This window comes from Wolffia australiana, chromosome 14 (genome assembly GCF_029677425.1).
Source record: "Wolffia australiana isolate 7733 chromosome 14, ASM2967742v1".
In the NCBI taxonomy this organism is placed as follows: Eukaryota; Viridiplantae; Streptophyta; class Magnoliopsida; order Alismatales; family Araceae; genus Wolffia; species Wolffia australiana.
Window position 1 is genome coordinate 863,592 of NC_135848.1, and position 26,235 is coordinate 889,826.

The following is a 26,235-nucleotide window of genomic DNA, read 5'->3' on the forward strand; positions in this document are numbered from 1 at the left end:
GAATTTCAAATATCATGTGTGATTCACATTATTTCACATGGTTCGCGCGAAGAGGGAATAGAGAGAGGAGTGGTTAAGCATGTATCACACGGGCTCTAGGGCCCATGTACTTCTCGGGTGGTTACCAACTCGTTGGGTGACTGCCTTTTATCTGTTTCAAAAAAAATATTCACATTATTTCGTGTGGAACCTTATCAAAGCACCCCCAGCCCTCGCTCCACCAGTCGCAAACCACCTCCCAACAGACCATTGCTGATCCCCAGCCATTCCCCACTACAAAGCCTTTCCAAAGGAGTCACCTCATAGAGGTTTCCAGTCCCCTTCCAATCCCTGAAGGCAACTTAAAATTGATAGGTAAAGTACAAGAATTTGAGAAAATACTGATCGCATCAATACAAGATGGCCTTTCTGGGCAATGGACTGTCCCCAGAGGTGTTACAATGTGTTGAGATATTAAAAACACAGACTGGGAGGCTTCCAATGAGGTATCTGGGCCTACCGTTGATGAAGGGGAGGATGTCAAAGACAGATTGGCAACCGCTAATCAAGAAGGTCAAAAGACTGTTGGAGGGTTGGCAAACAAAGGTACTATCAAGGGGGGGGGTGGTTGATTAGTGTAGCTGCAGTCAGTATTTTCATCCATTCTGATTTTCTCCTTTTCAGTATTCAAGATGGTTCTTGTGGAGAGGAACCGGCTCGGAACAAAGCAAGGACTCACATTGGTGGCACGGGCTTATGGGCTAATGGGCCCTATTCTATAAGCCCATTAGCCCTCTTATCATTCTCTCCCTCCTAGGGTATATGTATACCCAGCCATGTACTCTATTGAGTTATGTCATTATCTTCTTCCTTCCTCTCTTGACATGGTATCAGAGCTCCAGAGCTCTTCCATCTAGGGTTTGACATCACCCTCTCGCTGTCTAGCGAACCCGGAGCGTGACCGACGGATCAGCCACAGCGCGAGCTGTAGCCAGTCCGCGGAGCTTCCAGAGAACCAGCCGCAGCCAAAACCCTAGCCGCAGACGCAGCCGAGCGCCAGCCGCAGCCGCGCACAGCCGCAGCCGCTCGCCAGCTGCAGCCACGCACAGCCGCGCGCCAGCCACAGCCGCGCCCAGCCGCAGCCGCAACCGCGCGCCAGCTGCAGTTGCGCACAGCCGCAGCGGCGCACAGCCGCAGCCGCAGCCGCGCTCCAGCGACAGCTGCGCACAGCCGCAGCCGCAGCCGCGCGCCAGCCGAAGCCGCGCGCAGCCGCAGCCAGCTGCCTCAGCCGCCGCCGAAGCAGCAGCAGAAGCCGCATCAGCCGCCGAAGCAGCCGCCGCAGCCGCAGCCGCCGCCAAAGCAGCAGCCACAGCCAACAGCCGCAGCTGCCGCCGAAGCAGCAGCCGCAGCCACCGCCGAAGCAGCAGCCGCAGCCACTGCCAGCAACCGCAGCCGCCGCCGCAGCCGCAGCCGCCGCACGGGCCGCAACCTCAGTCACAACAGCCGTCTCCGTAGAGACCACTGCACTGATGTCGGAGGAACTTTACTCCACGGGCCAGACGTGTCAACCGGCCGTCCCAGATGATGGCTTCACCGATGCAGACTTTCAACGAGAACCCTTGTCACACAAGGTTACTCATTCTCTGCTGGCGGTTCCCGACACGACGTGTCTCCAGGGCCCGAATTTGTTACAGTGGCGTCACTTTGTCGAGACTACTCTCAAGGCTCGCCAACTGTTCAAGCATTGCACACAAGCCCCGCTTCCATCGACCCATCCACACTATGCGGCATGGGAAGCCGAGGATCACTTCGTCCTTGGATGGCTCTACACGACCTCCCTGGCACCCTCGTTCCGTGAAAGGTTCCCTCGCTGCTCCACCGTGAATGGTTTTTGGGACCAGGCCAACAAATTTTGCGGCCGCGAAGGGGACAACTGGCGCCTCTTTATGCTCGTTGCTAAAGCCAGCAACTTTCGCCAAGGCGCACTGTCCATCTCAGACTATGCGCTGGAACACAAGAAGCTGTGGGACGAGGTGGACTACTACTTGCCGACGGATGATCCGACGTGCAAGACATTCCAGAACACTCTTCGCCTACGCCTCTTGGGGTTTCTTTATGGCCTAAACAAGGAGTATGACGACACTCGGCGCCGTGCCCTCCATCGCAAGGAAGGCCTTCCTTCCATTGATGACTTGGTGAAGGAACTCCAGGAAGAGGAGAGTCATTTTCATGTCATTGGCACTCTCTTCTTGGAGGCAGCTCGTGACTCGACTGCCCTCCTCGCCCAGCCTCCCTCGCCCGCTCCTGCTCCCCCCGCGGAGGCGGCCCCCTCCGGGCTGATTTGCTCCTACTGCAGCAAGCCTGGACATCTCCGCAAGTGGTGCAAGAAGCGTCAGTACGACAACCGGAAAAAGAAGGAGGCTACTGAAGGGAAAGCTATGGTTGCCTCCTCCTCTACCCCTTCTACCAGCCCGGCGACTATTGAGCAGCTCCAAGCCTACTTGGCCCGTCTCCGTGACCAAGTGGCTACTATGCAGACTCCGACTCAGTCGACGACACATTTTGGTGGATTTGGTGCATTCTCTCTCCCTCAGTCTGACCAATGGTATTGTGGTACGGCTTCTTACTCGCCTCTCGTATCGGATACGAGCTGGGTTCTTGATTCGGGGGCAACCAAACACATGACCCCGTTCAATGACCGGTTTGTATCCTACGAAAGGCATAGTGGGGACCGTACAGTTCTTACAGCCGGTGGTGGACGGTTGCGTGTTGCTGGAATTGGGGCAGTGTTTGTAGACGGCCTCGGAGTGGTCAGCAATGTTCTTCATGTCCCCGCCCTGCGAGCTATACTTATGTCTCCTCAGCGTTTGGTTGACAGTTTGTCCTGTTCTTTTCACCTCCAGCCTGACGGGATGTTTCTATCTGACAAGGTGGGTCGGACTACACCGATTAGGCGGGAGAACGGGTTGCTGTTGTTGGACGATGGGGGGCGCTCTCGGTGCTTCCTGCTTCACCGCCAACTCCGACCGGCGGATGTGCAGCGTATGGGACGTCTCCAGTTGGCTCACCAACGGCTGGGTCACCCGCCATTTTCAGTTTTACAGCGTCTCTTTCCTTCGATGTGTACTGGATTGGACCTTCAGACTATCGTGTGTGATGCCTGTCAACTGGCGAAGCACCGTCGTTCATCTTTCTCTCCGTCCACCTCGCACCTCCACTCCATTATTTCGCATCCATAGTGATGTTTGGGGACCCGCCCGCAGGCTAGCCTAAAGGGCCACCGATACTTTCAGATCTTTGTTGGCGAGGCCACCCGCTACACATGGGTCTACTTGTTGACCGCCAAATCTGAAGTTGCTCCGACGGTCCGTCACTTCTGCACCATGGTTCGTACTCAGTTTGGCGAGGTATTCAGCGCTTCCGCTCGATAACGCCGGGACTTCGTCAACACCGAGCTGGCCACGTGCTTTGCTGACCATGGATTCTCCACGAGTCCTCTTGTGGCCACCCCGGAACAGAACGGTATGGCAGAACGTCGGATCGGGTATGTCACGTCGAACGCCCGTACCCTTCTGCTGAACTATTCTGTTCCGTGGGCGTATTGGGGTGAGGCGGTCTTAACGAGTACCCATCTCGTAAACCGTCTCCCCTCCCAGCCCCTCGGGTTTGTCAGCCCACTGGATCGTCTCTCCACGGCGTTCCCCCATCTCTCACTGCGGACTGGACTCCTCCCTCGCATCTTCGGGTGCACGGCGTACGTCCACGATACGGCTCCCTCTCGCACGAAGCTCGATGCTCGAGCTCTCCGGTACGTCTTCGTCGGGTACGCTTCTCTCCAGAAAGGTTACCGTTGCTACTACCCTCCGTCTTGGAGATTTTTCATCTCGGCAAACGTCACCTTTGCCGAGCATGAGTCTTACTTCGGTGATTCTACCTCGCCACGCCTTCCGCTGGTTGAGGCGTCTTCGACTCCTTCCTTGGAACCCTTTCCGTTTGTGGGACCCATTCCTCCACCGTCGCCGCCCCCAGCCACCTTCTCTCCCTTGCCTCCTACCGTCTCACCTCCCGGTGCACCGTATCCTCCCCCTAGTGCACCTCCTAACCCCAGGAAGTCCATCTCTCACCCCGGGGAGCTACCTCCTACTCTTGGTGCACCGTATCCTTCTCCTAGTGCACCATCTTCCCCCGGGGAGCCTCCCCCTACCCCCGGGGAGCTAACTTCTTCTCCCTCCTTTGCTTCCGCTCCTCCGTCGGACGATGCGTCACCCTCGTCTACTGATGATGCTCAGTTGGGATGGCCTATCGCCCTTCGGAAAGGGGTTCGTCAGTGCACTCGCACACCTCTCTACCCCTTATCTCACTATCTCTCTTTTGATCGGCTAAGCCCTTCCTACCGGTCCTTTCTTTCTCCCATCGAATCGCATCCCCTCCCTCGTCGCCTATCCGATGCTCTTGCTTCTCCTCATTGGAAAGCGGCGATGGATGAGGAGATGCAGTCCTTGCTCAAGAACCACACTTGGGAAGTCGTCCCACTTCCTCCTGGCAAGAGGGCGGTGGATTGCAAGTGGATTCATGCCAAAAAGCATCATGCTGATGGTACTCTCGAGCGCCTCAAGTCTCGACTTGTGGCTCGGGGGTTTACTCAGTCGTATGGCGTGGACTACTTCGAGACCTTCTCTCCTGTGGCGAAGATGGAAACAGTCCGTCTCCTCTTGGCGCTTGTGGCTCATTCCGACTGGCGTCGACAGTTCGATGTGAAGAATGCTTTTCCACGGTGACTTGACGGCGGAGGTGTACATGCAGCCACCTCCCGGTATACCCTTGGCCCCGGGCACCGCTTGCCGGCTGCGGAAGTCTCTCTATGGACTGAAACAGTCACCGCGGATGTGGTTCGGTCGGTTCTCTTCGGTCATGAAGACCGAGGCTACACTCAAAGCAATGGGGATGCCTCCTATTCTTCCGTCACAGTTCATGGTGTCTCCATCTTGGCCGTGTACGTTGACGACATCCTCATCACGGGGTCCGATTCTGCAGAGGCCGGCCGCCTCAGCTCTGCGTTGGCCAAGGAGTTCGAAATCAAGGCCCTCGGGCCTCTTCGCTACTTCCTCGGCCTTGAGGTGGCCTACTCCCCCCGGGGGATCTTTGTGTCACAGCAGAAGTATGCCATTGACCTACTGGCCTTGACCGGAATGACTGAGTGTGCACCGGTTACTACTCCCATCGACCCTAACGTCAAGTTGGGTAAGGGGGAGGACTCAACACCGGTGAACGCATATCAGTACCAGCAGGTGGTGGGGAAACTCCTGTACTTGACCCACACCCGCCCCGACATCAGTTTCGCCGTCTCCTCAGTCAGTTCATGCACTCTCCGCGGGAGATCCATCGTCAGGCGGGCAACCGGGTACTTGCGTATCTAAAGGGCTGCCCCGGGAAGGGCTTGTTCTTTCCTCGGAGTATGGAGTGGACCGTGAAGGTGTACACTGATGCGGACTTTGCCGGCTCAGTTGTGGACTGTCGTTCCACCACGGGGTACTGCACTTTTGTCTTCGGCAGTCTTGTCAGTTGGAAGAGCAGCAAGCAGGACAAAGTGTCCCGCTCCAGTGCTGAAGCCGAATACCGGGCACTTGCCGATGGGGCCTCTGAAGGCCAGTGGATATACGGAATTCTCCATGACCTTCGTGTGGAGTATTCCGGCCCAATCCACTTCTACTGCGACAACAAGTCGGCAATCGCCTTGGCAAAGAACCCTGGCCAACAGGGACGGATCAAGCATATGGAACTCCACCGCTACTTCTTCAAGGAGCGCGTGGACGAGGGCATCTTTGACTTGGAATTTGTTCCATCCGCTGATCAAGCTGCTGATGTCCTTACCAAAGGACTATCTCGACCTCTCCTGCAACGTGCAGTGTCCAAGCTCGGCATGGATGACATCCATACTTCGCTTGCGGGGGGGTGTTAGTGAGATAGTCAGCCTTATGGGCTAATGGGCTCTATTCTATAAGCCCATTAGCCCTCTTATCATTCTCTCCCTCCTAGGGTATATGTATACCCAGCCATGTACTCTATTGAGTTATGTCATTATCTTCTTCCTTCCTCTCTTGACAGGTACTATCAAGGGGGGGGGGGTGGTTGATTAGTGTAGCTGCAGTCAGTATTTTCATCCATTCTGATTTTCTCCTTTTCAGTATTCAAGATGGTTCTTGTGGAGAGGAACCGGCTCGGAACAAAGCAAGGACTCACATTGGTGGCACGGGACAGCATGTGTCGACCCACTAAATGGGAAGGTTGGGGATTTTGCACATGCCAGATATAAATGCGGCATTACTATCCAAATGGGTGGAAATAATTATGAACCTACGGGATGATCTTGTAATCAAGATACTGCGAGATTGTTATGGTAGGGGGTCTCAGTTGGGAGAAAGGCAAAATCAATCCCAGGGGAGTCACCATTCTGGCAAAGGCTTAGACGGATCTTTCCAATAGTAAGAGATTCTTCCCCGTCAGACTAGGCAATGGATCGACATTCCAGTATTGGCTGGATGCACGGTCGTCATGAGGCATCCTGTGCAAGACGTTTCACCGCCTCTATGCGCTGACAGGAAATCAAAACACCCAAGTCCACGACTGCTGGGATGGAGCATGGAACTTGATCTTACGTGGTGCCTTATCAGACTAATGGATGATAGAACTCTTGGACATTCAACAGTCCCTAGTATAATTGAGGCCAAAAGGAGAGAGGGATGAATGGGTATAGAGTAATGGCCATTGTTCTGTCTGGAAGGCCTATGCGAGGATCTGAGAGGGTCGAGAGGAAGATATGGCGCTACTGCGCGCATTCAGATTATGGTGACAAAAAATCCTGCTGAAGGTGAGGATTTTTGGTTGGCTGTTGGCACGGAAAAAGTTAGTGGCAGGAGTCTTCCACAAAAGGCTACACTGAAATACATCAGCACTCTGTATGTGATGGTCAAGCGGGGAAGCAGACTGCATTCTTTGAGTTCTTGTTTGCGCACATGATCTGGGCCACCCAGGAGCTATCAGTGGTGAAGGTGACCTCTGATGTGGCATTTTGTAGCTCAATCCAGAGGCGCGAGGGAGAGGAAATGAAGGCGGTTGGGCAATAATGGTGTTATGGGCAATCTGGCTACACAGAAATGAGGTTTTGTTCTGGGGAAGAACAACCTCCACAGATATATCTATACATGAAGTGGAGGGCCTCAAGTCAGCGTGGTTTCTGTGGGTGGCGAGCGAAGTGGGGAGGGGCTGATTTTGATTGGATTCTCCGAAAAGGGGCTGCTAAGTCCTGGTGGGAAGGTCACCGATTCATCGGGTGACTGTCCCTTTTATTGTTCAAAAGAAAACTTAATACAAGATTCCCCCCCCCCCCCCCACCCCCCCCCCCTTCCACAGCATGCTGCTCTGCGATCTCTTCGGTCTCCTCTCCACCTTCTCGATTACTGGTGTCCGAGATGTGCTCGGAAACCTTCCCCTCGTTTGTGGCGATCCCAAATACTGTATGGATAAAGTCCCAATGGGCATCCCAAAAACCCACAAAGGCTGATTTTACATGATTGATCTGTAAACTCAAAAAATCTGTAAATAAGTCTATTAGCGTGGAAATGTTTCTATCTTCCTCCACATAGTCTTCGATGAAGAAGGTGTCGTATGCATATTAGAATAATGTCATACCCATTAGGTAGCTTACCATCCAAAAGCCGTGCAGCAAGCCATGTGCACTTCGTTGATTGTAAATGCGGCCAGGCCTTCCATTGCTAGGATGAATAGTAACAGTACCAAGGGACATCCCTGCCTAACCCCGCTTTGTGGATGGATTCTCCCTCTCCCTGGTCTTCCATTCATTTATGCAAAAAAAAAGTGTGCTATAACACATCTCCTAACCCATCACACCCACTTGGTTGGGAGTCTCCCTTTCCTTGTTGAGGCCCACAAAAGATCCCAGTCCAGAGAGTTGTATACCTTTGCAAAGTAAACTTTCCACATGAAGCCTTTATTCCCATTTCTCTGCCAAGCCTCTAAAATTTTGCCCTCCACTACTGTACGACCGACCAGCTGCTGGCCTGGGTGAAAGCTGACTCAAAGCATCTGATGAGATCTCTGGGAAGAACAGTGGTCCCTTGGCATTTTAGTAGAAGGAAGTTTTCCCACTGAGTCTCCTCCAACATTTCCGCAATCTCTACTTCAACCAGCTCCTCGAACTCACTGAAGAAGAACAGTGGGAATCCGTTGGGACCCAGAGGTTCTCCTCCATTTAGTCCCTTGATGGCTACCTTCACTTCTTCCACTGTGAAGGGCCTCACCAAAGTGACCTGCTGCTTCTGTGTCACCCTGGCAACCCCACTACCACTCCATTTCCATCGGTTTGGGACCCTAGCCTGGAAAACACTCGAAAGTGATCAGCCAGCTCTACACCTACTTCCTGTGACCCCACAAATTCTTGAATCCATAGGGATGTGGTATTGTTACAAAATTGGATTGTCTTTCACGAGAATGGCTGGCCCTCCCTCACTTATCTTCATGAATGTAAGACTCGGGGTACTATATTGCAGGTGAGGGCCATATAACTGCAGGAGGGAAAATGCGTCAAGGGCTGAATGCGTCCTTTACTTCCCCTGAGTATTATTTTTTAGTTCTCTATATCTCCCCCCTTTCTCTGTATATCTCTCTCTGCATTCTTTCTGTGTTGATCATTAGTGCTGGGTCTCTCCAAAGGAAACCTGTACTAGCCACAAAGTAACTATTAATCGCAAACACATGGATAAGGGTTGGTGAGATGGAAAGTCAGAAGAATGATAAAATAAATCTTGCTTTGGTTTTAGAGCATCTTCACCTCTCCATGGAGTGCTCTGGATCTTCCGTTGATTGGCCTTTGGATTTTCCCTCTGTATTTATCACTTCTGATTTTGATTCTAGATGGATCCCATTTTCTTGGTTACACAGTGCCTGATTCTGAATGAAGGAAAAATCTGTATCTTCATTGAGTACAAAGCCCTTCCTCCATTGTATCATTTTCATGATGTATCAGCCTGACTTCAAGGTGCTATGATAGCTCTTTTTCTTAGAGGTTGTACAATTCCAAACAAGTTTTTACCCCAGTTAAGTAGCTTTCGAGATGTCAGAAGACCAAAGATTGACATTAAAAAGAAAAAAAGACCAAAGATTGACATCATGTTTCAATCTCTGTCAGAAGTAAATGCAATTATAATGAACTAATGTTTATTCTGTTCAACGTTTATGCAACAATTTATTGAGCTAAAGAAAAATCATAATCCTATCTCTTTGCTTGACTTCTGAAGAATTTATCTGTTGAACAGGTTTCAACTCTAGATTTTTCCCGTGACCGTAAAATGATGAGTGTGCTCTGTAGCCGGAAACAACAAGAGATAATGTTTTCAAAGGGTGCCCCGGAGAGCATATTATCAAGATGCACACACATTTTATGCAATGAAGACGGTTCTTCTGTTCCGTTAACTTCTGAAATTCGTTCTGAATTGGAGACCCGATTGCTCAGGTATCTTTTTAAAATATGCTGGCATCTATTCATTTTATCTTTTTGCTCTTGTAGACGTGGGCAACATATTTTATAGGTGGCCCACAGAATCTTGTTTTACTTTGTTTTATTGTGTGAATGGGCCGCATCTTAACATTTTCTATTCCAACGTGGAAATAAGTAATTTATATTAGGTGGGCCCGTGCCCCCCCTAAAGAAACTCGTGTTTTTTATTCCTCTCCAGAACAAGTAACTTAAGCTGAGTGGGTCCACGGCCTGTCTTGTATGAGACTGATATTTAAACTAGTCTTTGATGTTAATCAAGTAGGATGTTCTCTTGCAAGCCCTAATTTTTGGAGATCTGGTCGGCAGCAATTTAGGAGGGCAAAATTCACACTTCCGCCCTCACTATTATCGATGCATGCAAATCCTGTTGTGGTAATGGGCATGATATCAAAGTAAAGCTGAAATGCGATGGGGTGTTCTTCTCATGCCTATGATTTGTCATGGGCTGTATCAAGTGGTATGTGGTCAACCCCTCGTATCGAAGAGTAGAAATCAATGAAAGAGGGAGCACATTCTCAGCATAGTTAACATAATCCTTTGTTTTTGGGGTTTTACTAGCACGCAATGCTTTATTTGTCTTTGAAAGTATGATTCGTTGCGACAAACCTTTTAGAGGCTTTTTCTCATTGTTTCCTACTTTTGGTTGATTTTTGGATCAAAGTGAAGGAGATTTATTGAGCACATAGGTGTCATCTCATAAACAATGGAAAAAGGATACAGATTACAAGATCCTCAATTTTCTCATCTCTTGAACATTTTCTGCTTCATTTCTCTGATCCAAAAACGCAGCAACTTTTTATAAAATTCCTGTTTTGTGATAGATTTTTATTAATATTGAGGTTGAACACAAGTAAGTCTATTAATTCTGTTTTATTTTTTTTTCTTGAATTATATTGTGGATATTATTTTTGATAACATATTGGGAAAGAACTCTTGGGATGGGATAAGGCTGCACCGTAATGAGGTGGTTTTTTAGGGAAGGGTGGCCTCAACGGACAACATTATTCTTGTCATGGAGAGTTTTTCTTTATATTATTTTTGAAGGGAGTGAAGGGGTGTCATGTCAAGAATTTCTTTGAACAGTTCTCTGTGATCCTATTTTCAAAAAAAAAAAAACAGTACTCTGATCTTCACAATTTTCTTTAATTTTTTTTGATAACCTATTTTACCGTATCAATTTTTCGGAATCAGACTCTTCCTGAGGGGAATTTCCAGAAATTAATGAACTTGACGTTACTTTTTAGATGTCACAGGAAGCTCCGCCTCTCTATTTATTGAAATTCGTTAACGATTTGGTTTCTAGAATGATTTTCAGATTTTCTTTGTTGTATTACTTAGCCTTTGGATGATTTTCATGGGATTTTGATCATCCTTCTCTGAATATCATTGTCTTAAATCTGCATTTTGATAATAGTCTTTTTGATGATGAGTTTTAAGATGTATGTTGCTACGGTGCAAGCTATTAATGCATCCACATCATATTGATATTAGCATTGCAAAATCCTCCTTTGGTATTTTATATCCAATTCATTCTGTGATGTGTGCCTCACATTCTAGTCACCAAAAAGTTTGGCAGGGAAGGAAACCCTAAGATGCTTGGCTTTCGCACTAAAACGGATGCCAATGGGGCAACAATCTCTTTACCCTGAAGATGAGTCTGACCTCACATTTATCGGTTTGGTATGCCTTTTTCTTGGATGAACTTTAGACTTGTACTTATCACTGATAGCTCAATGATTTCTCCACATACTTGCATGCTTGGAAAGTTTAGGGATATTTTCAATGTGAGGTTCTAGAAGTTCGAGATATGTGTCTGTGACTGTAGCTAAGGGTTTATCCTCATATTATTTACAATCACCCATGTTTTTGTTAAATGCATGAATTTTAGCTTTTTGCTTGAATAGACATGTCCAGGGTATCTTTTGGGTCAACCTAGCCAGCGTTGTTTTGGAAGTATGTCTGATGTTTGAATACAACTTATCTGATCACTGATAAAACAACTATTCCTGTCCTCGTAAGCATACTTTTTATGATATCTACTAAATCCATTTCCACCTGAGCTTTTCCCATTGAATTGGGCAAAAACAGTCCAGGGTTGTATGCCTTAGGATAGTATTCTGTCTATGGGCAGTTAATGAATTTTCTGTCTAACATATATTTGTAAGAAACCATCGGATTGGCAGACGGCATGCTAATTTCATTGAACTGAGGTAGATGAAATTAGACAAGGAGGACATCGGATTGGCCGACAACATTCGCTGCCAAGAAACCATTGAGAAATCCTCGTCCTATCATCTTCCACTCCCTTACCTTACAACATTCCATCATGGTCTCTCGTAAGCATATCACATTGCTCCCCATTCTCGTAAGTATTGCTCACCACACTACGCCTTCCCTGCATCCTGGAGTCCACATACATTCCAAGAGACACATTTCATTTATGAACTATGTGCCTCTTGCCCTGTAACTGCTTTTTCTGTTACCTGGACCACCACACATGCCCGTTGATTCATGACCAGGTCGCACTCTTCTCTATCCTCTTTGGCGAACAAGGATGTTTTCCCCTTTGGACTCTCCTGTAGTTCCCTTGGTGTACCATTCAGCTCGGCTTCTACAATACTTTTTTTTTGGTCCCTCCTGGCTGTCTCTGCTTCTGCATCCTTAATTTGCTGCGCTCCCATCCTTGACCCCCTTTCGTCCTGGGTTATCCTCTAGGAGCAGCTTTCCCCTTTTGTAGACCATGCTTTTATAGAATATTACATGTCGCGCAAGGCTCCTTGACCCCGTGGTGCCCGTATTATTTAGAGTGTATTGCCTCCATCATTTCTTTTGTCGTCCTTGCCAACTAATTTGCTCCCATTTGCTTCCTCTCGTGGTTGGGTTTGATGTTCATTTATTTCCAACGGCGTTGATGATGGATCCGGTGGTTGCTGCCCCTGTCTTCTCTTGTGATTTTTGACTGTTATTGCTGCCCTCTTTAGACACCGTCTCTAGCTGGCTGGAGTTCACTGTTAGGCTCCCATTTTCGAAGCCTATCCGTTGTTTTCCATTTTCGAAGCCTATCCGTTTTTTTCCATTTTCTCTTTTGGTAGTGGATGATCGACCACAGGACACTTCGGTCACGGATGCCTTCTGGCGTAAGTCTTTCTTGAGCCGTTGTACAACTGGGCGACGTGATGTGGTGCGTATAATCCTGTCCTCTTCCCTCAGCATGATTTCTGTCTTCATCAAGGCTAGCGTTCATCAAGACTTCCCTGAATTCTTCGTCAGTGACTGGGGGGAGGGGATCCCTTCAGGTTGACTACAAAATGACCAGCTGGGCCTTAAAGCCAAGCCAGTCCTGGCTGCTGGAATCCCCAAGTGGCCTCCACCTCCATGCTCACCTCATTGGGGTCCCGGATACCAGTCTTGTCGAGATAATACAGCGGAGTTGGCCAAATGGTTTTGACCATAGCCTCCATCTTCTGCCTTGTTCGATAACCCGAGGGAATTCCTCTGGCTTTTAGTATGACTGGCCATAGGATATTCCATCCCCACTGCATCTCTACTTCCCCTTTGATTCTGTGTCCAGCCACAAAACGCTATGTGTGCCACCATGGCAGCTCTTCATATGAAGAATGTGCCTACATCCAACTCTTCTTGGCCATCCTTGAGCTTTGGGGTTTCTCTGATCACTTCCCTTTCAAGCATCCCCTCAGGAGGATGCAACCTGGCTCCCCGTGGAACCTTGTGAAGGTCCCTATCTTGATGTCTCCTGCTCCCGATTCCTGTTTTCCTTTAACCTGCTTTCCCCTTGAGGGCACAAATACTAGCGATGTCCTGCTCCCCAAACATCTCGGACAAATCACCTGCTCCCTGCATTCCCTGGCATAATGCCCTCTTCGTATACATCTGAAACATCTTCTATCCTCTTCAAAAAAAAAAGGATGCCTTTTTCTTTTGCCCTACGATGAGAATAGTATGTTTCAAATTTTTTTAGTTCACCAACTTGATCTTCTTATTAATTTACCTTTAATCATCATTATATTTTTATATTTTATATCTTTAATGCGAGTCGTTTATAGTTATAGGCTGTGAAATAAGTTTCTACTCACTGTTAAAGCTCATTATCTCTGTTCATCAATCTCTGTGAAGGTTGGGATGCGCGATCCTCCAAGAGATGAAGTAAAAAATGCAATTCTTTCATGCATATCTGCTGGTATCCGGGTTATAGTGGTCACAGGAGACAACAAAGTATGATTAAAGCATATTTTCTGTTAGAAAACAATGTCTAATATTAATTTTGATGTTACCTATTTTTGCAGTCTACGGCAGAATCTATCTGTCGTCAGATTGGAGCGTTTGGGCATTTGGATGATCTCAGTGGGTATTCCTACACTGCATCGGAGTTTGAGGAACTTCCGGCCTTGGAGCGTGCTTCAGCCCTGCAGCGTATCATCCTTCTTACGAGGTAATATGCCAGTTATTTTCTGTGGAGGAATATTTCTCATCTACCATGATATGTGGGGAGTTGGATACAAGAAGAAAATAGGTGGCGGGGAATCTTCAAAGTGAGGCTACAGATATATCTGTTCATAGGGAGAAAACAGGGAGAGAAGAAATGTAGGGAAGGAAGCTAGAGGGATAGAGGAAATGAAGCAGGGAGATTGGGTCCCTCCGGTTGCTCTGGGAGGTGGCAAGGGTCAGTAGAAGAATTTGGTTGAACACAAATTCACTTTACAAGGGAGATTCCCTGAAGAGAAATTGATTATAGATACCTATATCAAACAAAAAGTCTTCAATAGGGACAATGAGGATTTATGTAAATTTTCTTCGGTGCATATTGCCATGTACATATGCGATGATCATTCAATGAGCGGTTCTGTGTAAGACCCATATTTCCTCACTTTCTTCATGGCATCCACTGCTAGACATGAAAGATCTTTAGAGTTTTATTTCCCCTATTTCTTTAGTCATCTGTTTCATAGACAACTATCATTATCAACATTTGATAAAAAAATTCACCTTCTTCACAAAGATCGACCCTAGTATTGGTCACTTATCTGATAAGGTTGGTTGGGAAATAAACTACTGCGGTGAATTATGTAGACTTTGTATTTTTCCTTGATTCTCATAAATTATGCTCAGTTCACATCATATTATCCACATATGCAAAGATGACACTAATTTTGATCAATGAAACCTTGCCTGATATCATATAACATGATATTTATCTCAAAAGGTTAAATATGATTATGTAGACTTTTTGTAAAAAGCCAGAGAGGGAGGCAGAAAAAGGTAGAAAGGAACTTGGTCCCATATATCCCAATGATACAATATCTGATTTAGTCTTTTCTCAGTAATTAAAATTTTTCAACCAAAATTTTCAAAAGATCATGAATCATGGTCAGGTGAAGATGCCTCTCCCTGACTGAATGTGTTGTGGGAAAAATCAGGTAAAATACGTGAAATATTTGTCTCAACTTGTGGGTAGATTTTAATTAATCTTTCATTGATGGCTTTTTATAGGGTAGTGACTTGTCTGTACTTTGCTTGGGACTTCCTATCCTTTTTTATGGAAGGGAACCTAGGCTGCAAGTGAATTTTGGTTTTATCCTCATTGCCAGACCCTTGGCTCCTTCCTACTCCCGCTCACTTCCACGATCTCTTTCTCTTACACTTCTCCTTGTCAAGTTATACAATTATAGCCTAACTGATTAGCTGTTTCTCTTTTATTCATCATTATACAAACCATTAAAAGTAATGAATCTAGTTTTATCCGCAGTGATAAAATTTTGCTCTTTTAATTCAAATATCGATCTCAAGATGAATTAATTGTACAACGGAAGCAATAACTTACCATTGTTCATGCATATCAGCTGACATATACTTTCCATGTGAATTGAGACAGAAGAGCTATGCACAGAGTTATTTTATTGATGTTTATTTATATCAGGTTTCTGACAGATATGGGGGATAATTTCCCCCCGTTTCTTACATACCTTGTCATGTGAAAATGAGTGTATGTGAATACCCATAGTTTTTGGCGAACACAGTGAGTAAAAGTTCATATTGGATAGTTCAGTTATTGCAATAGGAGATATTAAATTTGAGATGTATGAATAATCATGTTCACGTGAAAAAGAAGGTGTTGGAAGACGAAGATGGATAGCTCTTAGTTACTTAGAAAGGAAGGGATACATGCCCTTATATAGGGCTGAGAGAGAGAGTATTAGAGATTTATCCATGTGGGATTAAGAGAGGGAACCCTTAGTGGGCTACGGGTCTAGTTGGCCTAATAGGCCACACTACATATTTCCTAACAGAAGGGTCAAGCTTGACCTGAATCACTTTTTGGATATTATATTCATATCTATTCTTTTGTATGGAGAGTTCTTTTTTATGAATATTGGAAGCTTTGTGCGCATGTTAAAACTATACCAGAACAGAGGGATATTTTTTCTTATCCTCTACAGAATGTTACTTAGCTTCCTTTCAAAAGCGTTATAAATTTATAAAATATTGTTTATGGAATAGGGTTGAACCATCGCACAAGAGGATGTTGGTTGAAGCACTCCAAAACCAGAATGAAGTTGTAAGCTTCTTTCTCAAACTCTTTATTTTAATCCATATATCGAAACCAGAGTACACAGTTTGTTACAAATGTCAATGTTTTTAGTGTTACTCACTATAAGGTTGTAAAATCCTTTCATAAACATTTCCCCTTTTATTGGTATAACTTATTGTTATGAATAGCATGTTTATCTTATGTACTACATCATTACGTAGAAAAAAAGCTGGTAGGCGACCATTACCTTGATGTGTATGTATGTATTGTTGCCCAAATGAAATACAAGGTCTTCTGTTATTCTTTTTCCATCTATCAGTCTCCACCTCTGCCTGTGCCTTAAGAGCTTTAATGCGTTCCTCGTTACCAACTGAACAGATATCAAAGAGGAGAAGGTTTTGCAACAACAAATGGAGAGCAAACTCCCTCGTTCCAAAAGAAGACTGACGGGTTCCAAGTAATAGGGGAGAGAACAAGAGGAGGAGATAGAGGATGAGGAGGGTAAAAAGGGTTGGAAGTCTTCCGAGTGACGAAGAGCAGCTCGCCCTAAGTGGAGTCCTGTTGGGCTGATCACCTGAGAATGCGAGGGAAGGGCCAATTAGGTCACTGAAAGGGGGTGAGGAAATGAGAGGGGAGAGGAGAGATGAGAGGGGATGAACATACCCACAACTTACTGCCTGCCTTCTTTAATTTCTGCTTGGTTACTTATACCTGTCTCCTGATGTTTCCTTTGATACACCCGACATTGGAGCATATCAAGCTTCTTGTCAAACTTCTTTCATTTCAGATTGATCGCAATTCCAAATATTGACATGGTATCTGAGCGTCCTGAATGGTAACCTGTTTTCTGACAATTGAGTAACAGATGGAAGGCTGTTTGTAGAGCTTCTAGTGAGGCTCTCACACTCTTGTCACGACATCTTTGGCCTCCAAGAATTGCTACCATTCAATTTGCTAACGACGGGGAGATAGAGACGAGTTGCCGGATTGCAACGACCATCCTACTGCACGCTCCCAACTGAGTGGGACTGTGTCTGTAACTGATCGACAACAGCTGAGATATGTGTCAGCAGCTGTCTTGTATCATAACTAACTGGGGCGACTTTCTCTGACAGAAGACTCTGTCTGTCAACATTTCTCTCTTTTTATCTTCTGCCAGAAGCTGCCAGCTATTGATTCAGGTGTGATCATTATACCTTGCATTACTTGTATTTTTATTGTAAGATTGTCTTTATTACTCATACACGGCTTAACAACAGGCATTAATAGAGATGAATTCCTGTTTTAGTGCTAGACAACTATATTTGGGGGGAAAAGTGTTATACACATCTCCCTGTTACTGCCTCTCGCACCCTATTTACTGGGCATGATGTGTATCAGTGGATGAAGTATGTGTAAGCAATATTTAGGACATGAGGACAACTCTATTTCTTACTGACCCTCCACCTTCATAATCTCATGTCATATCAGAAATGGTATTGTGAAAAAGACATCCTATTTACTTGTTTATTAGACTATGATTTCAGATCTGAGCCAACATTATAAGGGCTTTCACACAGCCAAATATGTATGAGATACCATTTAGAAGCTGTATCGCAAACTGTGGATCTAATTGACAGATCTATGTGACTTATGCGAACATTGGACCTCACTAGACCTCACTAGCATATGACAATGAACTTCAGGCAATATGGAAAGGGACTGACTTTTATCATCCACCTATTAACAACTCAGTTGATTGTGGATATACTCTTTGTGACATCTACTGCCATCTTGTCAGCCAGGATATTCCTATTCTTTGCTCTTTCTTTCTTTACCTTCTTCTATTTGTGTTATTTCCTACTCCCTCTTTCCTATTTTAGTTATTTCTGCTTTAAGACTAATGGGCCTAGTTATTGGTCCAATACCTGTACCCACGACCTGGTATTTTAACCACGATCCTAAACGAGAGGAGTGTGTTGTTATTGTTCACTACCATTCTTGCTTCCCTTAGGGTTTCTGTCAAATTTGTCGGGTGACGTCTTTCTCCATTAAAGAACATATCTAAAAGGACTTATACCAGTATTCAAACCCACTCAAGTTCAATTCTTCAGCTAGGAAAATAAATTGAATTTGAAGTCATGGTGATCCAAATCTGTAAAGAAGAGATACTGTCAAGTTGTATCGAGAATATCCTTGAGAAATTGCCCGACAAGGACCAGGAATGGTTCAATGCAGATGAAGAATTGGATCTCTGAGTAGTTCAGTACACTTCACCAGACGAAATTGGAAAAGAGTTTTGAAGGGGAGGGACAACGATAGGGGGTTCTTGATAGAGTGCCCCTCCTGGAGCTTTAGGCTCGTCCTGCATCCGCAGCCTTGATGGTGCAGTAACCATCAGTCTTTGAGTCTTTCTAAAAGGTTGTCTCTCATGCATTTCCCCGTTCTAGTAATTTATTGGGATTTCTCGGGCTTACATTGACTCCTCTTTCTTCTGTCTTTTCGTTGGTAGACAACTCAGACAAATCAGGAAGGAAGACAACTCAGACAGATCCCAACAGTGGAAACTCATGAGAGCATATCAAGGGCAGTCAAAACTTCAATTATCGGACCCAAGCCAATAAGCAGCACTCATGCAAACTGCCTCAACCTAGTGGTAGCGCTCAAGTTAGAGCACAACCCAAAGCCCCTTGTGGGGAGGACAAGACTAATCTCCGATGCAGCCACTGTGATAGTTCACACCTCACAAAGGAAAAATGGAGGAAGCCACATGGTTACCCTGCATGGGCCCCAATCCAAGTAAGCGTAAGGCACTGTTTTAGTATGAACACGAATGAATCTCAAGTTCCTACATATATGAAAAATGTTCCTCAAGGAAAGAACTTAATTTCAGCCAATCTTCTGAATTTGTCTACCAATATTATTGGCTCCACCTCAATTGCCGAATCACGTAACCCCTACTGTCTCATAGGTCTACACTATCGATCTTCGACTCTGGGGGCTGAGACCATATGACTCCTTGTAGAGCTTGTACTGAGACCATATGACTCAATGTAGAGCTTGTTCTGAGACCTATGAAATTAGTAATCATCAATTTCAGTCCGCCGAGAGCACCCAACTAACTGTGATTGGCACTGGGAGCATTGAGATAACACCTATGGGCATAGTTACTCCTATTCTCCATTTTACGAAGTTATGCATAAATTGGCTATCCGATCAATATCTTGCTCAACTATCTTTATATAGTTGAAGATTGCCTTGCTCAAGCTATGAAAAGGGTTATTTTTGATGGAGTTGATGCCTTCCTTTGCGATAATGTGGAGAGCTAGAAGCATGTGCCAGCTAGGATCTAAAAAGACTCCATTACCTACTTCAATCCCACAGTAGGAAAGAGTCTCACCAGTCTTCCTCTGCAGCAACCGCTGGAGATGAACAACTTTGGCCACTTCATCGGTGATTGGGGCATCTGTCCTTTTCTGTTATAAAGAACATTAAAGATGAATGTTTTTGTGTGTGACATTTGTCAATTGGCTCAATATAAGCATAATACTTATCCTCTCTCCTTAATTATTCCACTGTGGAGTTGCCGAGAACCAACAATGCTTCCAATGATTCAATATTTAATGTGCGATGGAGTTGATAAATTACGGTAATGAGACTCAGAAGAACAAGAAGATGGAAAGGAAACTCGAACTAGGGCTATTGGATTGATAACCCTCCCTCTGGATTGGGAACCTCCTGCTCTCCAGCCTGTTGCTGCTGCAACTAACTTCAAGAGGACCTCCTTTCTTATCTGCCTTCTGTCTTTCATTGATAGGCTCTTATTCGGTTGACTGTCCCTCCTTGCGTTGGCCTGCGACATTTGGTTCTCTGATATCTACGTGGTAAACTCATATCATTCATGTGTGTCAATTGGCTAAAAATAAGCATATTACTTATCCTCTCTCCTTAAATAGATCAGCACACATATTTTATCTAGTACATTGAGATGTTTGGTGACCGATAACATTTCCTGATCTACTTGGATTTCACTAGTCCTTAGTTCTTATAGATGACATTAGTGGTTTTTGTTGGATCCATCCTATGAAAAAAATCTGAAGTTACTTCTATCATCTGTGGTTTACTGATTATGATTTCCGAACAATTTGAAGTGAAAGTGAAGATATTTGGCATGGATAATGTACGCAAATTTATGAACTCTGAAACGGAGACTCTCGCTATGAACCAAGGTATCATACATGAAAGTTTATGTCCCTATAATCTGATAGGGTCCCAGCAGGGTCTCTATCAGCATGTTGTGATCATGAGTTCAAAAATAATGGAATTCGGATTATGATAAATAGTCCAATGTCTGCAAGCAACAAGGCAGAGAAGAGGGAAAGAAGTGAGAGAGATTAAGGTGCAGGGATGGAAGGATCATTGTCTCCGGGGGAGATAAGGAGCCACTGTCTTAGCAGGGAAAACCATGGACACGAAAAAAAGGGGAGAGAGAGGTCATGGTCGGGTGAAGAAACAGAGAAAAGGAGAGTGCATGGAAACTCCCAAGTTTGTTTTTTTCATGCCTGTTTCCGAATGACTCCCACCCTTACTATCCAATCATACATTGGGGGTGGGTTGATTGAATGGGCCAGCGTCAATCGTTAACTTGACCCTTACTATTCAATCGCGAAGGGGATTGTATCATTTTCCTCAGCAAAACATAGTAGTTCAGCACAAATTGGGACACATTCTGAAGAAAAAGGGTCCTTTTTAAAGCTCTGTTCCAAAAAGATTGCGTACTCCTACTCTTCAAGGCAGGACATCCTAAGAGTTTCACTGCTTCGCATCTTAACGCTTGGGTTCCATCTACCCAAGAACTTAGACTCTTTGGTTGTGACTGCGATACTGGTTCTTTTATTGATGAGCCTAGCACTGTTGATCAGGAGCCACAACACAAAGTTAAGCAAATACACCATTTCAGTGGGTACCACTCTATCAGCATCATTACCCGCGGCCATAAGTTTAGGCGAATACCTACTGAACCTCGAAGACTTCAAAGCTCTGCGTCTACGCCAGAAGATCCAGTCATTGTCCTCGATGTGAATGTGTCTATTATGGGTAGTACTCAGCTTTGTCATTCTAATTGTTTCCCTTGAGTTATAATCTCAAGTATCAGAATGTCACCCCAACTCATAGAGCTTTTCTAATGAATCTCCGACAAGTTTTAATACCCAAGTCTGTAGATGGAGCTATCACTCACCGGAGAACTGCTATGGATGATGATTTTCATGGTATTACTATTTTGAGCCAACAGCTAAAGGTCAACTTTGAGATTTAGAGCTGAGCCCTACTTGCTTATTTCTTAGGCATTGAAGTGGCTAATTCTCCTAGCTGGATTACTTTATCTCAACAGAAATATATTTACTGATGATCCAGTTCAACATGAACGGACCAAACATTTGGGCCTTTGTTGCCACTTCATCAAGCAACAATTGGAGCCACAAATTCCCCAAATTACCAATGTGCCTACCAAGCACCAACTGGCGATCTTCGCCGAGGGATTGACAAAAATTCAGCATGATTATCTTGTGTCCAGGCTGGTCATGGATAATATCCACTCTGGAGCTTGAGGGAAGGTGTTATGATGTAGCACATGTATCTCATGTGCTACATCATTACGTAGAAAACTATCCATTAGGTGGCCATATGTTATCGCCAAAATAAAATACAAGGTCTTGTCTTATTCTTTTTACGCCTATAAGTCTTTGCCTCTGTCCATGTCTTAAGAGCTTCATATCAAGCTTCTTCAGTTCCAGATTGATCACGATCCCAAATATTGACACTTATATATTTGGCCTTTTTTCCTTCTACTCCTCAGGTTGCAATGACAGGTGATGGAGTCAATGATGCCCCTGCACTCAAGAAAGCTGACATTGGAATAGCCATGGGTTCAGGGACTGCAGTGGCAAAGGTATGGGCTCAGGGCGATTTTCTATCAATAATTATTTTACCTTATTCCATTGATGGTATGAACTTGGGTACAATTTAGGGACCTAGTGTTCCCATTTCCTTTTCAATAACTAAATTCTTGGTAATTTTTCAGAGTGCTTCGGATATGGTCTTGGCTGATGACAATTTCGCTACTATTGTGTCGGTGAGTAGTTATTCGATGAAAGCCATCTGCTTTGCTTCTTGTAGGCATGTCGATGTGACATTTTTTTTCCAATCATTTCTTTCTTACATGCTTCCTTTTCATTGTAGGCTGTTGCAGAAGGAAGGGCAATATACAACAATACTAAGCAATTTATCAGATATATGATATCTTCAAATATTGGAGAAGTAGTTTGCATTTTTGTTGCAGCAATACTTGGAATGCCTGAAACACTTATACCTGTAAGTTAGCTAAACGCCTATATTTCTCCAATCAGTCATTATTTTTAGATTGTTTTACATCTAACATGGGGCCTTTGGGATCAAGTATGAGAGGCCAGAGAAGAAATGCAAGAAGGGAATTTCTCTTTGATTCAAATGGCTAAAATATCCTCTGCTTTATTTAACTATCACTGAAACCAAAAGGTATTTGATGTTGCTGTCGCTTTGAGGGATTCTCCAGGAACAGTGAACGAGAGAAGTAGAGAACTTTAGGGAAGAAGAAAGAAGCCTCAAATTTCTAGAACGACCTTACACAACCCATTTAGGCTTCAAAGTTATATAGAAGTGTTATTGGACCAAAGAAAACACAAAAGGCCCAATATCAAGATAACAGTCAGGATTATGGCTAGTGCATGAAACTGTGTGCCAATGGGCTAGACCCATTGATGAGAACCCATTTAACATTTGCAATTCTCATAAAGCTGACAGCTGGTGGGCTTATATCCAGTTTTAGTATGTTGGGAAATATCATTATTGTTGGGCCTCATTCCTAGATTGTATTTTCAGGTGAAAGAGTAACTGAAAAAAAAATTAATGAGACCTTAACTGAATGCTCGCAAGTAAAGGTTGGTCGGGCCTTTTGACCTTCAAGGGGAGGAAGGATATAGAGGGATTATCGTCTTTGTCAAGGCTTAGGATTGCCTAGATTGTATTTTTTTCTCTGTCTCCTTCTCTTGCTGCATTTGGTGTAGGATCTAGCAATGTGACTTTGTGTCCTCCATTAAATCTATTGTTGATGATCAGTGATGTCAAATTTTATGGTCCAGTGCTCTATATAATCTTTTTGGCTCTGAAAATGTCTAGAAGGCTATTGTTATTCATGAATGATAAGTTATGCTAATCTCATTTCTAATGCGTTTCAGATTTCCTTTTTTATTATATGGGCTTGTCTGAAATCTTGTTTGTGTTTTACCTTAATCAGCATTTTTTATGTTTCTTTTTAAGGTTTTGAAGAGCAACGATGCACTGGTTTTAAGCCTTGTTGGTCACTCTAATTATTTTGGTTTGATTTTCTCTAAGGTTCAATTGCTTTGGGTGAATTTGGTCACTGATGGGTTGCCTGCTACAGCAATTGGCTTCAACAAGCCAGATTCCAATATTATGGCTGCTAAGCCTCGCAAGGTACATTGTCAATTCTTTATACACACCAAATATCACATCCGGTGCCATTATGGATGTTGATTATTGTAATCTCAACCTATAATTACTATCAATGTTTTTCGGGTTGATCACTAATTCAGGGCGATCTTCCCCTTTTTCTTCAAAAAAAAGTTACAATCATTTTTTTGTAGATAAACAATTTTATTCATAATAATAGTGGAATTTTTTTTTTGAAAGAAAAGTAGGGCAGACCACCAGAAACCGGTGGTCCACCTATTCCATTAATAATGCAAAGAATATGTACACATCATATACAGATATGGCCACTTAAGGCCTTCACTCTGTCCCCCCAACCCCCAAAAAGATAATAAAACCGCAACGTCCGAGATGACATTTTCAACTGATGCCGTCCTTCCCTTGAACATAAAGGTTCATGATCTGTAAGCATAATAATACTAGAAAATTGTGACATCTAAGAATGAAATCCAATATGTAGAGAAGCTAAGGAGGCTTTTGTAAAGGTCCCCTGCTCACTTGTTATTAGCGATGATACATCATTCATAACATCCCTACAATAAAATCCCTACATTACATTTCCCCAATATAAAAGTCAAGGACGTTTTGAGATGAAAAAGATTCAAACTGTATATGTTTAATACTTTTACACTAGAATTATACTGATACATAGCTAATTAGGAAGGGCAACGGTCTAACAGTTTCCCTAGGTCAAAAAGATATACATAAACATTTAATGTTGGGATTAATTGGGGATTTCCTCAAAAAGGTCGCTCTCTTTTTCTCTCTTTTGTATCTTTCTTTTCAAAACGTCACTGTCTGGGATTGTATGAGATACCCAAACATTTGGCATACTGTACTCCTTCTAGGGGGTGATCTTCCCATTTCCTTCCTGGAAATGTATCGGCTTCATGATCTGTGTTGGTACCTGGGCGGGATGATCATCTCATTTTCCTTAAATGGAGAGCTCTTGATTGAGATTTTATTCTAGCACTACAACTATGCATCCTGTTCATGGATCTCTCTGAGAGGGACAATGAAATATCCTCATTGATGACGGGACATGTCCGAATTTTTTCATTGCATTTCTCATGATATTCGGCTCTATTCCAATGTCACTGTATCTTTATCCTTCACTTATTATTCTATAATATTTTTCTATGTATGATTGGTTGTATGTTTCTTTCATTTACCACCAGATAAACGAAGCAGTTGTCAGTGCCTGGCTCTTTTTCCGTTATTTGGTAATTGGAGGTAAAATTTATAGCAAAATTTTTTACTTCACATTTTTTACAGTGTACTGTTTACGTGAGAATTTTTTAATGCGAGGCAAGTTCTAATGTGGGTTGTTGAATGAATGGAGAAGAGAGAAGAGGCAGGGCGATGGAGGAACCCACAGCCTTGGGAGCTAAAAAAACCTCTAAAATGGCTCCCTTGATGTGAGGGTTTCATATGCTTTTATGGGCAGAGAAACTCTTGTACAACATCATAAAACCCTTATTAAAGTAGGGAATAACTATTATACCCTGTCATCTAACAAGTTCTGGAAATCTTTTAGATTTATCCTTCTAATAAGATTGGGCTGCCAATCTGTCTATATCAGGAGTGCTCTGAGTTTGGATCTCTCGACACAGAAGAACACATTTTAGTGGAATAGCGACATTGAAAAGTGTACGAAAAGAGGAAAATGGATTGGGACAAAGGGCTGTCAGGCAACATACTGTAAGAACTTATTTTTCCATACATCACATGAGGAGGGATAAGAGCTCAGTAAGATACAATAAGATCTGCATTGAAAAAAATTACTTGCACCTGTAGTAATATTTTTTGAATCTCCCTAAAACTCATTGAAAACTTGCGCCTGGAATAATATATATTACGTTTCGTAGAAGGCCTACGGGCCAGATACATAAGTAATACTTAACATGTATTGTAAACCTGGAGCATACATGTCACATGCACCAACCATCCTCTTATTTGAACATTTTTCTCAAAAGTAGAAATGCTGGGGGACTTTAATTACAGCCCTCGGAACTCCCTCGCAATATTTTTATGAATAAAAATCACTTAGTGTGTGGAAGGACATAAGCTACTTTTGTCATTGTAGAATCCTTTCTGGCGATGCCAGGCTCCCTCTAAATCACTTGGGGTTTCAGAAAGAAAAACCTCTTATATTTATAATTAAGAACTGGTGTAAATATATGTTTGCAGTATTAGACTTAGTGCCATTGCTAAAAATTTACAGAAAGTCACATGCCAGAGTAGGTGAAATCCAAGTGATTGAGGCAAATTCTTTCCCCAAAATAGACAGCTGAAAGGCCCTTGATGAACCCCAAATAATGATCTTCTATGAGAACCCAAGAGAGTCCATTTTAAGGGCGGTGATAGAGAGATGAATAGTGCCGAGACAAGGCAGAAGGGAGCGAGAAGAATAGTGGTAAGGACTATCCTGAGATGCCCCGCAGAGGTGTCACCATTAGGGGTGGGGAGAGACCCCATTTTCCTGATTGATCTCCGATTCTTTTTCTCTTGTCGTGAAATGTCTAGTTTGCCATCATGACCGTCCTCTCACTAGGGTTCACGTGAACCCGTTTGGTCAAAAACTGTCAGAGCTGGTTTGATTATGCTG

The 26,235-nt window shown here is 44.2% G+C and overlaps 1 protein-coding gene across 6 annotated transcripts in view; it reads left to right on the forward strand.

Annotated features, from left to right (window-relative positions):
- Nucleotides 1-26,235, forward strand: part of ECA3 (endoplasmic reticulum-type calcium-transporting ATPase 3) — a 93,717-nt gene that overhangs the window by 35,379 nt on the left and 32,103 nt on the right. For 4 of the 6 annotated variants that reach the window (XR_013583661.1, XR_013583662.1, XR_013583663.1 and 1 more), the window contains exons 19-28: nt 9,312-9,508; nt 11,122-11,233; nt 13,688-13,786; nt 13,858-14,003; nt 16,070-16,127; nt 21,937-22,029; nt 22,162-22,212; nt 22,320-22,451; nt 23,511-23,612; nt 24,806-24,860. Coding sequence is in view for 2 of the 6 variants with exons in the window: in XM_078585795.1 (XP_078441921.1) it covers nt 9,312-9,508; nt 11,122-11,233; nt 13,688-13,786; nt 13,858-14,003; nt 16,070-16,127; nt 21,937-22,029; nt 22,162-22,212; nt 22,320-22,451; nt 23,511-23,612; nt 24,806-24,860 (1,045 nt within the window). In the remaining 4 variants the exon portion in view is untranslated. Of the gene's footprint in view, nt 1-9,311; nt 9,509-11,121; nt 11,234-13,687; nt 13,787-13,857; nt 14,004-16,069; nt 16,128-21,936; nt 22,030-22,161; nt 22,213-22,319; nt 22,452-23,510; nt 23,613-24,805; nt 24,861-24,972; nt 25,112-25,209; nt 25,295-26,235 lie in introns of those variants that run through there. The other 2 variants (XR_013583664.1, XM_078585796.1) reach the window with 2 other exon arrangements.